Source organism: Pseudophryne corroboree, chromosome 5 (genome assembly GCF_028390025.1).
Source record: "Pseudophryne corroboree isolate aPseCor3 chromosome 5, aPseCor3.hap2, whole genome shotgun sequence".
Classification (NCBI taxonomy): Eukaryota; Metazoa; Chordata; class Amphibia; order Anura; family Myobatrachidae; genus Pseudophryne; species Pseudophryne corroboree.
The window spans coordinates 781,783,691-781,798,567 of record NC_086448.1 but is presented as its reverse complement, the minus strand read 5'-3'; the positions used below and the strand labels follow the sequence as shown (position 1 = coordinate 781,798,567).

Genomic DNA, 14,877 nt, shown 5'->3' with positions numbered 1-14,877 from the left:
CCTTTCCTTGTTGTAAAAGGGGTACCTTGACTATCACCTGCTGAGAGTACAGCTTGTGAATGGCTTCCAAGACCGTCACCCTGTCGGAGGGGGACGTTGGTAAAGCAGACTTCAGGAAACGGTGAGGTGGATCCGTCTCTAGTTCCAGCCTGTACCCCTGAGATATTATCTGCAGGATCCAGGGATCTACCTGCGAGTGAGCCCACTGCGCGCTGAAATTCTTGAGACGACCCCCCACCGCCCCCGAGTCCGCTTGAGAAGCCCCAGCGTCATGCTGAGGCTTTTGTAGAAGCGGGGGAGGGCTTCTGTTCCTGGGAAGGAGCTGCCTGTTGCTGTCTCTTCCCCCTTCCTCTGCCTCGTGGCAGATATGAATATCCCTTTGCTCTCTTGTTTTTAAAGGAACGAAAGGGCTGCGGTTGAAAAGTCGGTGTCTTTTTCTGTTGGGGAGTGACTTGAGGTAAAAAGGTGGATTTCCCGGCTGTAGCCGTGGCCACCAAATCCGATAGACCGACACCAAATAACTCCTCCCCTTTATACGGCAAAACTTCCATATGCCGTTTTGAGTCCGCATCGCCTGACCACTGTCGCGTCCATAAACTTCTTCTGGCCGAAATGGACATAGCACTTACCCGTGATGCCAGTGTGCAGATATCCCTCTGTGCATCACGCATATAAAGAAATGCATCCTTTATTTGCTCTAAAGACAGTAAAACATTGTCCCTATCCAGGGTATCAATATTTTCAATCAGGGACTCTGACCAAGCTACCCCAGCACTGCACATCCAGGCTGTCGCTATAGCTGGTCGTAGTATAACACCTGTATGTGTGTATATACTTTTTTGGATATTTTCCATCCTCCTATCTGCTGGATCTTTAAGTGCGGCCGTCTCAGGAGAGGGTAACGCCACTTGTTTTGATAAGCGTGTGAGCGCCTTGTCCACCCTAGGAGGTGTTTCCCAGCGCGCCCTAACCTCTGGCGGGAAAGGGTATAAAGCCAATAACTTCTTTGAAATTAGCATTTTTTTATCGGGGGCAACCCACGCTTCATCACACACCTCATTTAATTCATCTGATTCAGGAAAAACTATAGGTAGTTTTTTCACACCCCACATGATACCCTGTTTTGTGGTACCTGTAGTATCAGCAATATGTAACGCCTCCTTCATTGCCAAAATCATATAACGTGTGGCCCTACTAGAAAATACGGTTGATTCGTCACCGTCGCCACTGGAATCAGTGCCTGTGTCTGGGTCTGTGTCGACCGACTGAGGCAAAGGGCGTTTTACAGCCCCTGACGGTGTTTGAGGCGCCTGGACAGGCACTAATTGATTGTCCGGCCGTCTCATGTCGTCAAACGACTGCTTTAGCGTGTTGACACTATCCCGTAATTCCATAAATAAAGGCATCCATTCTGGTGTCGACCCCCTAGGAGGTGACATCCCCATATTTGGCAATTGCTCCGCCTCCACACCAATATCGTCCTCATACATGTCGACACACACGTACCGACACACAGCAGACACACAGGGAATGCTCTTAACGAAGACAGGACCCCACTAGCCCTTTGGGGAGACAGAGGGAGAGTTTGCCAGCACACACCAAAAGCGCTATATATGACAGGGATAGCCTTATAATAAGTGCTCCCTGTATAGCTGCTTTAATAATATAGTTTTGCCACAATTTTGCCCCCCCTCTCTTGTTTTACCCTGTTTCTGTAGTGCAGTGCAGGGGAGAGCCTGGGAGCCTTCCTGACCAGCGGAGCTGTGTGAGGAAAATGGCGCTGTGTGCTGAGGAGATAGGCCCCGCCCCTTTTTCGGCGGGCTCGTCTCCCGCTCTTTAGTGGATTCTGGCAGGGGTTAAATATCTCCATATAGCCCCCGGAGGCTATATGTGAGGTATTTTTAGCCAAAAAAGGTTTTCATTTGCCTCCCAGGGCGCCCCCCTCCCAGCGCCCTGCACCCTCAGTGACTGCCGTGTGAAGTGTGCTGAGAGGAAAATGGCGCACAGCTGCAGTGCTGTGCGCTACCTTAAGAAGACTGAGGAGTCTTCTGCCGCCGATTCTGGACCTCTTCTCGTTTCAGCATCTGCAAGGGGGCCGGCGGCGAGGCTCCGGTGACCATCCAGGCTGTACCTGTGATCGTCCCTCTGGAGCTAATGTCCAGTAGCCAAGAAGCCAATCCATCCTGCACGCAGGTGAGTTCACTTCTTCTCCCCTAAGTCCCTCGTTGCAGTGATCCTGTTGCCAGCAGGACTCACTGTAAAATAAAAAACCTAAGCTAAACTTTTCTAAGCAGCTCTTTAGGAGAGCCACCTAGATTGCACCCTTCTCGGCCGGGCACAAAAATCTAACTGAGGCTTGGAGGAGGGTCATAGGGGGAGGAGCCAGTGCACACCACCTGATCGTAAAGCTTTACTTTTTGTGCCCTGTCTCCTGCGGAGCCGCTATTCCCCATGGTCCTTTCAGGAACCCCAGCATCCACTAGGACGATAGAGAAAGAGTACAAGTAACAGAGCACCACACAGTCTCACAACATAATACAGCTAAGATGTAAGTATTGAGGGAGTGATCATCGTACTACTAGAGGCTGGTGGTCATAGATGGAGATGAGCCTTTACCAGCAGGAGAAAAAGCGGGTAAAGATGGTCGCTGAGTAGGGGAGAGCTGCGAGTGAAATGTGTCGAAAAGAGGACTTACACAACAAGAGGAAAGAGGGCCCTGCTCTGAAGAGCTAGTGAAGATCTAGTAGGATGGGGCGACAGACAGATGACATGAGGTGCAAGCAAGCGGGAGGTACAGGTAGCCTGATGGCAGTATGTAAGCAAAGCTGAGACGTTCAAGGCATGAGGCAGGGGGATGGAGGAGCAGCCTCAGGAATAGGTTATGCATCGGACTTTTGACTGGGGGATGTCCAATACGGTTAAAGTTATGGGACTCAAATTGTTTCAGTGTGAGTCGTCCTCACTTAGAACCTTCCCTTAGGCTCTGGTGAACAGTCATAGTAGCTTTCCAAAAGACCTGGGCCATGCTCCATGCCCGTACAACTCCCTGCCAGTGATCTGTCACCGTAACTGATATAAGACACTTCTTCCTCCAGAAGTAATATGCCCATCAGCAGCAGTAATGACCAGTACTCTGCCAGGTATATAATGATGTCCCCTAGTATATACAGTAATTAAGTACGAGCAGTAGTAAAAACCAATACTATGTAGCAGTAGTAATAGTTCCCAGTAATATGTAATGTCCATTGGTAATCCCTCAGTAGTAGGAATTAATAAACCTCAGGAGTAGTATTAGTACCCAATAAGTTGTGAATACTACTAGTGCTGTGACAAATGTCAGGTAGTAACAGCAATACCAGCAGTAGTATTCTTGTAGTAACAGCAATTCTTAGTATTAAGGTATTGCACAATAATCTGAGCGCCCACTCCATATTACACAGGAGATGCACCAATGGCTTCTAACTGGTCACTACCGGCGTCCAATTAAAACCTGGCAGTGGGTGCTCACCCTTAAGCAAAGTGATGTGATAAATGGGCATTGTTTGGGCAGCACTGCTACCTGCTCACATCCCCATGGGCATCAGTGTCTTATATCATTGTGTATACTGATCTGGAGATTGATAAGGTCAAATCATACCAGTATTGCTTCTGCACTCCGGATAACTTTCAGCCCATTTCCAGAGTCTCTCTGCTGATGGGACGCTGTGTTCTGGAGCTGAAATGTGGAATCCACAAATATTTTAATATCAAAACATCATGTGGAAAATGTTTAAGGGTGGGGGGGTTAGGCTGCGGGCAGGGAGGGTTAGGGTGAGAATACTTATCTGACCCCTGTCCAGATAATGAGCTTTACAAGACAAGGCCATCCGCAAGGAATAAGACTCTTACCTCTCTCTCCAGCTCTTTCACTTTGTTATTCAGCTGTTTAACTTTGGTTTTCTCACTCTCCATTTCAGCGGTGAGCTCTCGGTTCCTTTTGGACAACTCTACGATTTTCGTGGCTGCGACGTCTCCAGCCAAGCCGGCTGTGCCTGGTGGAAAACACACGAGAGCCGGAACATTCACTGTGTGTTACAACGTGGCTCCTACCACTACAGATGTGCCCTCATACGTCATTGCTGCAGTCATGCCAAACAGCCCCTCTCAGCACGCCAGGTCCTGTGAGACCATTGTTTGCTGAAAATGGGTCTTAGGGGGTCATTCTGAGTTGATCGTGGCTGTGCTAAATTTAGCACAGCTACGATCTTCTTACCAGCACAGGGCTAGTCCGCCCCGCATATCAGTCCGGCCCCCCTTCGCACAGTGGCGATGCCTTTGCACTTCAGGAGTAGCTCCCGACCAGCGCAGCTTTAGCATGCTGGCCAGGAGCTACTCCTCGCTCCCTGGCCCGCAGCGGCTGCGTATGAGGTCACGCAGCCGCTGCGGCCCGCCCCCCGCTCGCCCCCCCCGTTCGGTCCGGCCACGCCTGCATTGGCCGGACCGCGCCTATGAAACAGCGGCCAAATGCCGCCGTTTCGCCCCCTCCCGCCCATTGATTGCCTCTGCCTGTCAATCAGGCAGAGGCGATCGCTGTCCTGCTACGGCCTTTGGCCGTCCCGCATGCGCAGGCACACTACGGCGCCGGTGTATGCGCAGGTGCACTACGGCGCCGGTGTATGCGCAGCAGGGACCTGTTCGCTCTGCTGCGTTAAAACGCAGTGAGCGAACGGGTCGGAATGACCCCCTTAGTCAACACAATGTGACTAGGATGCTCAGACTGTGGTTAATGTGATATATGACACTTGTATATCTGTGTGCGACTGAGGCTCTGAGTCTGTACACAAAGTGCTACAATGTAGAAGCCACAGCTTTTTTCTGTTCTGCTCCGTATACAGACTTAGGGGTATATTCAGTTAGAGCCGAATTTTACAACAGTCGGAAATTCTGCACTAATTTGACCTCAGTGTATTCAATAGCGGGCGTTTTCGCAAGTTTTTGAATCCATTGTCGCCCAAGCCTTTTCGTTTTTGTTTGTCGAATCAGCATGGTCGAAAAATGCCCGCAAATTCGACAAACCACGTGGAATGGCGGCGAATTCGTGCAGATTTTTCAACTGGTCAGAAAAAAAAGGGACTAATTGAATATCCCCATAGTCACCCACTATATACAAGTGTCATATATCACATTAATCAGCACAGTCTCCTTGTGCGTCCTAGATACATCGCATTGCGACTAAGACACATTATTGTTAGCAGAGCTGCATAGGATCTAGCGGTCATGGGTTTTATTATCATTTTATTTTTATATTACATTTTTAATTTTGAATATTAGGTGACACACTATGGGGGTCATTCCGAGTTGATCGCTAGCTGCATTTGTTCGCAGCACAGCGATCAGGCTAAAAATCGGCAGTTCTGTGCATGCGTATGCAGCGCAATGCGCACGCGCAACGCACGGGCACAACGAACAATGTAGTTTTGCACAGGGTCTAGCGATGCATTTCAGTCGCACTGCTTGCCACAGAGTGATTGACATGAAGTGGGCGTTTCCGGGTGGTAACTGACCGTTTTCAGGGAGTGTTCGGAAAAACGCAGGCGTGCCAGGAAAAATGCAGGCGTGGCTGGGCGAACGCTGGGCGGGTGTGTGACGTCAAATCCGGAACTGAATAGTCTGAAGTGATCGCGAGTGCTGAGTAGGTTTTTAGCTACTCTGAAACTACACAAACATTTTTTGTAGCCGCTCTGCGATACAACCGTTCGCACTTGTGCTAAGCTAAAACACACTCCCAGTGGGCGGCGGCATAGCGTTTGCGCGGCTGCTAAAACTAGCTAGCGAGCGATCAAATCGGAATGACCCCCTATGTATCAAATATATTTTCCTTATTGCGAAACCATTAAGTAACATACATTTAGTAACTTCTCAGCTTATGTTGCAGCATCATAATACAATTTGAGTCTTGCTAAATCTATGGGCTCACCCTCCATCCAAGCAGGAGCAGTTCTAGGCATGGGTAAGCAGGGCGGATGCCCGGGGCGCTGCGGCCAGCGGGCGCAGCCGCAGTCAACCCACAGGTGCCCGCCGCCCAACCTGCACCCCGGCTGCAGCAGGCGCCACTCTCAGACGCTATAGGTTATAATTGACCTCTAGTGTCTGTGCGGCGCTGCTATGAGAGTAACCGGAGCGTGCTGCCCCAGAGTGACAGGGCTACCTTGGGGCAGTACGCCATAATATTTATTTAGCACTTGTGTAACACTTTTATTTTTCCACTAATTTTACTCTTTTGAGTATTTTACTAACACCCTTATTTTTGTATCACTTTCTAACATATAGCTCCTGCTTCTTTCTTATTAACACTAGTATCTCAATGGTGTGCTGCCCTGGGGTGGTTGGGCCTGAGCCGACTTTGTGGGGTCCACGCCCTGGACTTATACTTAGTATTAGGGACCTCCAGTAATAGAGCGGCCGTGAAGTGGCCTGGAGGCTCATCACATTTTTTGCAAAATATATGTAACGAAGAGCTCTAAAATGTCCTATTATTATATAGTATACAGTTCTTGTTACTAACAGCCCGCAGAGTGCGTGGGAAAAATCCTTTGTTTTCTTGTCCAGATAACCCCTCCTGCAGCACCTGAGGAGTGTTACCAGGTTGATTAGAGCAGTTTGCCATTATATATCGATGGTTATTCCTACATGGCCATCAGTAGGGCATCTATTCATCCGATGGTGGTCATGTCACCGCAACTCTTCCCCCTCAGGACTCTGTGGCAGACTGTTTCAGCGAGACGCTGCCATAAGGGCAGGGCACATTTTAGCGTTCTAAAGTCTGGAAGGGCCTGGCGCCCGCTAAAACAGTCTAGCATGAACACTACTGCCCACACCTCTTCTAAAGCATGCTGTCCGTACTCCTAGGGTAATACATAATATACGGAATTAATAATTACCTGCCAGTGCTAGTTTGTCATCTTCCACTTTCTTCCTGAGATGTCTAATCTCAAACTCTTTCTCCTTCAGAAGTTTGTGCAACCGGCCGTTCTCATCCTGCACTTCCCGCAGATGTCCCTGTAGCTGCTCATTCTCATCCTCCAGGAGCCTACAGCATGGGGAATACTCAGTAATCGCGCACCAGCAAGAACACAACTAAGCAAGCATCAGCTATTCTCAGAGTTATATAAGTTTTTTTTTTAACAAAAATCAAATCCATATTTCTAAATGGAATAACAAGTATTTTAATTATTACTTGCTTCTCCCCCTATATCCACAAGATGGCGCTAGTACCCCACAGAAAAAGAAGCAGATTCTGAGAAAAGGGAAGTCACAGATTCTGACACCTTTTGCCCATATCATTTGAGGAATCGCTGTCCAATTGAAGCAGATTCATCTGGTCCTGTACACCGAAAACATCAGTCTTTTTCTGTTCCTGGCTTTGCTCATTCTGCTTTTCCCTTTTCCTCTCCAGCAGTCTCTGCAGTCGTCTCTGTTGCTGCTCCTGGAGAGCTTTGAACTGTAGCCGCAGGTTTTCATTCACTGCGTCGTCTGACTCCATGGTGAGCCTGGAAAGAGACAGGTCACGGTTACACTTACAGTATCCATGCCTGGGGTACGGACATCACTGGATCAGGGGCAGAATCCCAGTGCAACAAGATATTAAACCAATGCATTAATCCAGCGCCCGGCACACAAGTCAGGTTTGCAGGTGTAGTTTTCATGTTTTCGGGCTCCACACAACTCAGTCGCACCTGTGTACATACTCCTGTTTTTAGAAGCATCTCCCACACCTAGGATATGGCTGGTGCATGTGCACACTGATAATGAGGATGGGCATCAAGCCAAACTTAGGGGGGGGGGGGGGGGTGCTGTGCACGCAATACGACTGCAAACAGAGCTGACTTGCGTTCAGCTATTGGACTATAGTAGCGGGAAATCGTTTCCCCTGGGAGCAATATCCTGAGGACTTTTCCCAGCTGAGCTGATTACCATTATGTATAATACCACATTTACAACCTGATTCAGAGCCACACGCAGGCCGATATTTGTGTATTTGTACAATTCTTCACAAAATGGGCAAGCGCATGAATGAATGTGTAAATACTCATACACAGAATGTACACACAAAGGTGCTACTGCCAAGACACACGTAGTGTTCATTCTAGCACCCTGCATTGTCACAACCTGTGCAGTTTCTCTTTCCTGCCTGGGGAGTCGCTCTCTGCTCTGGTGCTTCTAGCACACTCTGTTCTCAGTGCGGAGATACAGGCCAGAGTGTGCTAGAAGCACTAGAGCAGAGAGAGCGACTCCCCAGGCAGTAAAGAGGAACTGCACGGGTTATGACAGGTGCAGCGTGCTAGGATGAATACTACACATGGTATCAGAAATGTTGAAGACAAGCGATGGCTGTTACTGGGCGGTGACTAGTAGTGCATGCACAAACGGGTCGTTCAGTGGGCGTGTTATGGGAGTGTCTCCGATGTCAGTGAAAGCGGCTGCGTACACAGCTGAAGACATAGGAGACCATAGTCAGACGGAGAAGTGCAAGTACTGATGATGCAACCGTAGCCCTAAGGATGCACCAACTGGCATCACTGTGTGTATGGGCGCCGCAAGTGGGCGTCACAGTCCTTGCACATTCAGCCACACGGATGTGCACAAAGGAAGGAGTTTGTAGTGGAAGCTGCAGATGTGCGGCTGCCAATAGGTGCCTCTGAATCTGGCCCTTAAGGTGGGTACACACGAGACCATGTGTACCCAACGTGACCTTGTTAGTGACGGGACCCGGCGGGGTGCCGGCATCAGCAAGCATAGCACGTTCGCATCTGCATCGTGACAGGGCATATACATGGCACTTTCTAAACTATATGTCGTTTCAATATATCAGAAATGGACATATCTTTTAACCCGTGTGTAGGCACCTTTAGTAAGATAATGGGTCATTTGTGGCAGATACTGAATCTTCAGCAAAATGGTGAAAACATCTTATTACTTTCTATCCCCATAACATACAAGGTCAAAATGAGTCCACAAAGGCTGTGCCCCAGGGTAACCCACGCTGTGGGGCTCATTAACAGCTACTCGCCTCTTGTAAACTCACCAATTCAATTACTGAACAATCAGGAAAAAAAGAAATAACTGTAAGTTGTGTTTGATATTTCTATTCTGTACTTTGTTAGCTTGGCGCATGTATTGCTCTACAACTATTTCTATCAAGCTTTGAGTCACGTGACACTCGCAAGAGTAAAGTGATGTTTGACTTTTACCTGGTCGTTGCTTCTCGCAAATGTTTTGTAGGCCTATCATGTTTGTCAATTCTGCCCATGTGGAGTCTTTATACATCTCAGTGAGAGCTAAAATATGGGATCAATAGGATTTATCAACGATCGTGATGCCGGCCGTCAGTATACCGACAACAGCATCCTGATCCTCACTATGCCAGCAGCAAGGCGAGCGCAAAGAGTCCCCTTGCGGGCTCACTGCCCTCACCACGTTGCGGGCTCGGTGGCTCGCCACTTGTTCTATTCCCACTCTATCGGTGTCGTGGACATCCATGAGTGGGAATAGCCGGGATTCTGGCTGTCGGCATTGTCATCCGTCAGGATCCCGGCGTCGGTAAAATATTACTACCTGTCAGCTCCAGTCATTATCCACACGCAGCGACAATATTGTGTATCCACATTCAGCATAATGATCACCAATGTTGTTATCAACCTAACAATGCAGCCAGATTACTGCAACCCAGTAATGATCATCCTCTGGGGACATAGGGCCTGATTCAGGTTTGTAAGCAAAGCTATTTACTTTGGGGCAGATGTATTAAGTCTGTAGAAGCAATAAAGCAGTGATAAGTGGAAGGTGATAACGCACCAGCCAATCAGCTCCTGTCATTTTCAAACCCATAATGATTGGCTGGTGCGTTATCACCTTCCACTTATCACTGCTTTATCACTTCTCCAGGCTTAATACATCTGCCTGTCTGGAACAATCCATGTTGCAATGCAAGGGAAGCAAATACATTTATATTGTTTCTATGCAGGGTAAATACTGGCTGCTTTTGCATGTAGCCCACAAATGTTTGACACCTTTATTTTTACACTGCAATTTAGATTTCAGCTTGTACACACCCCACCCAAGTCTAACTCTCTCTGCACATGTTACATCTGCCCCACCTGCACTGCAGCACGGTTTTGTCCAATTGCGTGCTTTTCTGCTTTACTTACAAACATGAATCAGGCCCAAAGACATGAGAATGTGTTATACCTTTACACCGGCAGCATATAACACGGGTTATTACACATGAACGTGCATAACCCGTGTTGCTGCTCGGTGTAAAAGGGCAGAGTTGGAATAATCCGGTTCGAGTGACCCGGTATTCCAACTCGGGTAGTTTACGGGGTTGAACACGTGTTCAACTCGGCAAACTGTTCAGTGTAAACGGGAGCCGGATCGCGCGACACCCAGCTTTCAGTTTACACTCTATGTGCGGGCGCGCTGGGCGGTGCTTGGAGATCATGTGATCTCCAAGCGCCGCCCCCCGTCGCGTCACCGGCAACGTCACAACCCGGCAATATGCCGGGCTGGTGACACCGGTCTAAAAGGGGGCTGAGGCGGGTCGCAGCCGTGTCAGGGCTCCCGGCTGCGACCCGCTATAGTGGTCTAAAAGCGGTATTACTCTGTAGTACTATTAGGGCTTGCGGTCTCGGGTTAAGAACTACAGCACCCAGCATCATAGGCAGACCGCAGATGGGTGCCAGCATTGTCTGATATAAAGACATTAGGGACCTGATTCAGAGATATATACGCAGCAAGATCAGCGTCCATCTCTGCACATGCTGAGGGCCGCCCAACACAGGGCAAGGCCACCCATCATGCGTGACGCCGCCTCCCGATGCGTCCGCAATTACATTGCGGCGGCACTGAATTAAGGTTTACCCATGGCAGCGCAGGCGGTCCACGGCCATTTTTTTAACTGGAGTGGCTGAGCGTGATGTCCCCATTCGGTCCAGCACACGAAACGCCGCGATGACGCCGACCGCCACGATGGCCGCCTCTGTCAATCATCTTGCGCCCGCATCTCGCAAGGTGTAGGGTGGCACACTGCGGCTAATGCATGTGCGCAGACCACCCGAATGCAGTCGCTGCATACAGACGTGCAGCTGCGTTCAGGTCTGAATGATCCCCTAGAGGCGGTATTGGAGTGGCTGCGATGCAGGAGATCCTCTCACACAGCACAGTGCTGATCACACTGACAATGACAAGCACATGCTTTATAAGACGGAGGAGCCGTGCACTGCAGTCACACCATCCAATGTCTCCCAGCACAGAGAGGATTACGCTGTAATATTATATGCGGGTCTGTGTGATCACATAAATCTAATACTTCACGTCTGCTAGACCAGGGCATCATGTGGCACTACAGGTCACAGCATGCCCTTTGCTATACGCGGTCCACCAGAGCACAGGAGTTATTTGCCGGCGATCCCCGCCAAGCCCTTTTCCCCGGACAACACTCACTGCTTTCCCCCGGTCTGTCCGCCCTTCCTGCAGAGCCGCGGGAGGAGGAGGACGCGTCACCCCGGGCAACGGTCGCCATGGAGACCTCGCGCCGGCGATGACGGCATCAGAGAACGCCCGCTGATGACTCAGGCGCATGCGCAGGCTGACCCCGCTAGCACTTTCCCTCTGCTTCTACAATGCGCATGCGCGCCAGGCACCGTGTGTAACCCCTGCACTGCCAGAGCTATGTCAATATCTGTCATTTCATTTCCCTCCACTCCAGGAGTCCATACCTCCCAACATGACCCTCTCCAGGAGGGACAGAATGCTCTGCATCTGGACTTCCCTCTTAATTTATGATTGTCGGCACCTGAGTTGAACAGGTTAATGGATAAGAAAGGTGTCTTACCACAGGTGATGGCAATCATTAATTAAGAGAAAAGTCTAGAAGCAGAGTATTCTGTCCCTCATGGAGAGGGTCATGTTGGGAGGTATGGGAGTCCACCTGCGGCTCTGCTGCCCTTGGGGGTCAGAGCATGTCTATCCCTGTCCATGCTTACTGTTATACTACTAGACGCACATACAGTAGTACAGGTTGAGTCTCCCTTATCCAAAATGCTTGGGACCAGAGGTATTTTGGATATCGGATTTTTCCGTATTTTGGAATAATTGCATACCATAATGAGTTATCATGGTGATGGGACCTAAATCTAAGCACAGAATGCATTTATGTTACATATACACCTTATACACACAGCCTGAAGGTCATTTTAGCCAATATTTTTTATAACATTGTACATTAAACAAAGTGTGTGTACATTCACACAATTCATTTATGTTTCATATACACCTTATACACACAGCCTGAAGGTCATTTAATACAATATTTTTAATAACTTTGTGTATTAAACAAAGTTTGTGTACATTGAGGCATCAGAAAACAAAGGTTTCACTATCTCACTCTCACTCAAAAAAGTCCGTATTTCGGAATATTTGGATATGGGATACTCAACCTGTAATAACTAAATAGAAAGTGGAAGTAATGTGTTACAGACAGGGCCGGCGCTACCACTAGGCAGCTTTAGGCAGCTGCCTATGGGCGCCGGGACCTGACGGGGCGGCCTGCTGAGGCTGCCTGGAAGAAAAAAAGAAAGATGTCTCTGAAAGACCAGTGTTCTACTGGCGGGCATAATACAGAGCAGTGTGTGTGACCAGCTAGGGAATCAGGAACTCAGGCACACGTGACTCCCAGCCATAGAGTTCAGCACCAGGGAAAGAGGGCGCAGCGCTCACAGCCTCACACGCACCAACGAGAGAGGAGGACGGAGCGCATGCACAGACGCGGTACCCGGCCAGCAGTGTCAGCTTGTAGTTTGCTGAGTTACCGCCAAACCGCCCTGACCGGAGCCTCCTACACAGCGCTAGATAAGAATCAGAGCCGCCTGGCGAAGGAGAAACTACTCCGAGGTGAGGGAAGAGCCGGCGGCCCTCCCTCCCCCCCCTCACCTCACTTCTCCGCTCCAGCGCTGGACCGCCGGCACAGTGCGATGACAATTCTAAATTCTTTTGTCGTATAAACAACCCTTAATGAAGTCTAAGAACACTGTACGCTGATCACTTAAGAAGTACCGTAAGGGTACGCTAGTTGCGTAACGATCGCTCAGCCGAAGGCGAGGCGCTCAAGCGTCACGTTCGCTCACGGCCCAGTGATCACAGGACAACACGTTATTGGCTATGACTAGAGTAATGATTCGCTACGGCGTAGCGGACGCTCGAGACCACGAGGAGATCACCAGCGGCGCAGACGCTCACAACGCTATACCTTTATGTCTAAACCTTTTATCAAAGTAATACACAGAATACCTTAATGTGAATACAGGGTGTAAGTGCAACCTTGTGTAACCTGACTAACTACAAAGCTGCTTGAGCGTCACCGACGCTCAAGTGAACACTTAACACTATGAGAAAAATACACAGATACCTGTTTAGGGTCCAAAGCCTATTATCTGTATTATAACTATTATACTTGCAAAAAGAATCACAGTACAAATGATACACTACAATATAACAGAGACTTCCTAACCAAATAACTATACAAGAAATACAATACAATACTATGCTGATCTAATACAATACGATAATAGTCAATGGGAGATACAAGAGAAAGAGAAGGGTGAGAGAGAGAGAGACGGAGAGAGAGAGAGAGACGGAGAGAGAGAGATTGGCTGAGAGAGAGATTGGCTCACAGTAAGACAATGATTACGGAGAGAAACTTACGCACAAAGGGTATGATCGCATGCGCCTCGATATCCAGCTCCCGATTATCAGCAAGAAAACCGTTGATGAGAGTGAAAGTTGGATATGGTCGGCCTGCCTATTTATGCCCCACACACAATGCAATCTCATAGTCCCTACAATCCCATTGTCCATTGGACGAAGGAATTCGGCCCCGCATCATAACAAAAGGTCATAGGTTGATTCATACAGGTGGGCTGTGACGATTTCCAACAGCTCAGGTGGGTGGGAAACTGGGTTTCCCGCCGCATACCTGAGTATGAGTAAATAATAGAAATGGACATAAACTTCTTATGTCCATAACTATCCGCACGAGCGATTAATACGCTCCAAACCAACACCGGAATATTGTTAATTAAATACTCTTCCGATGGGTACCAAACACTGCTGTATGATTCCTGTTAGACCCTTCGCACAATACAAAGAGGGATTCCTCCGTTCAGGGACATTCTATATTAACCAAACTTTCAGAATCTATCAAAGGGACCATGGTCTACAAACTACATTAATTGTGAAAATATGTAACGAATGAGTCGCACGCTAAGGTTACATAAACTCTACCGTAAATACGCATACCGTGCGTCCGCGGGTGCACGCTATTGCGGGTATGCGCCTTCACGGGAGAGCGTACGCATGCGCAGCGCAGACCAGTGTGCGGTGCAAATATGGCAGAGTGTATGGGGATATTTTTCTGACTTTGACAGTCCACCCTTTGGCAGTCAATAATAACTGCCACCTTCAAAACATTTCAAAAGGAGAAAAATATAAGTCAGGGGTTAATTGATTTCCATGGTGGGGAAAGGAAGAAGAGTGGAGTAGGTGTGAAGAGGGTATGACCTAGTGAGAAAGCAGAAGCATGTGTGTATGAGTCCATGTTTGGAGGGTCATGTATCATCGTGCCGTACGTGTGGTAAATCAAGCTTCGAGGTATTGCGAAGTATACATTTGAATTCCTTCTTATCCCGTGGTACAGGTCTGTGGATGGGCTGTCAAACTTTACCGAGCTCTTTTCGGCTTTTGAACAAAATGGGGAGCACATTTTAGTTGATGATACATGAATGGGGGAATATGTGATTGCTGATATCTGTGCCTGTATTCCCTATACTATGTGTGTTATTA

The 14,877-nt window shown here is 48.7% G+C and overlaps 1 protein-coding gene across 1 annotated transcript in view; it reads right to left on the bottom strand.

The window, feature by feature from the left end:
- CCDC13 (coiled-coil domain containing 13) overlaps positions 1-11,597 on the bottom strand; it is an 84,491-nt gene extending 72,894 nt beyond the window's left edge. The window contains exons 1-5 of the mRNA XM_063924350.1: positions 11,482-11,597; positions 7,308-7,529; positions 6,921-7,069; positions 3,889-4,031; positions 3,638-3,715 (exon numbers count right to left, since the gene is read on the bottom strand). Coding sequence (XP_063780420.1) covers positions 3,638-3,715; positions 3,889-4,031; positions 6,921-7,069; positions 7,308-7,522 — 585 coding nt within the window. The 5' untranslated portion in view covers positions 7,523-7,529; positions 11,482-11,597. The remainder of the gene's footprint in view (positions 1-3,637; positions 3,716-3,888; positions 4,032-6,920; positions 7,070-7,307; positions 7,530-11,481) is intronic.
- Positions 11,598-14,877: the final 3,280 nt, after the last annotated feature.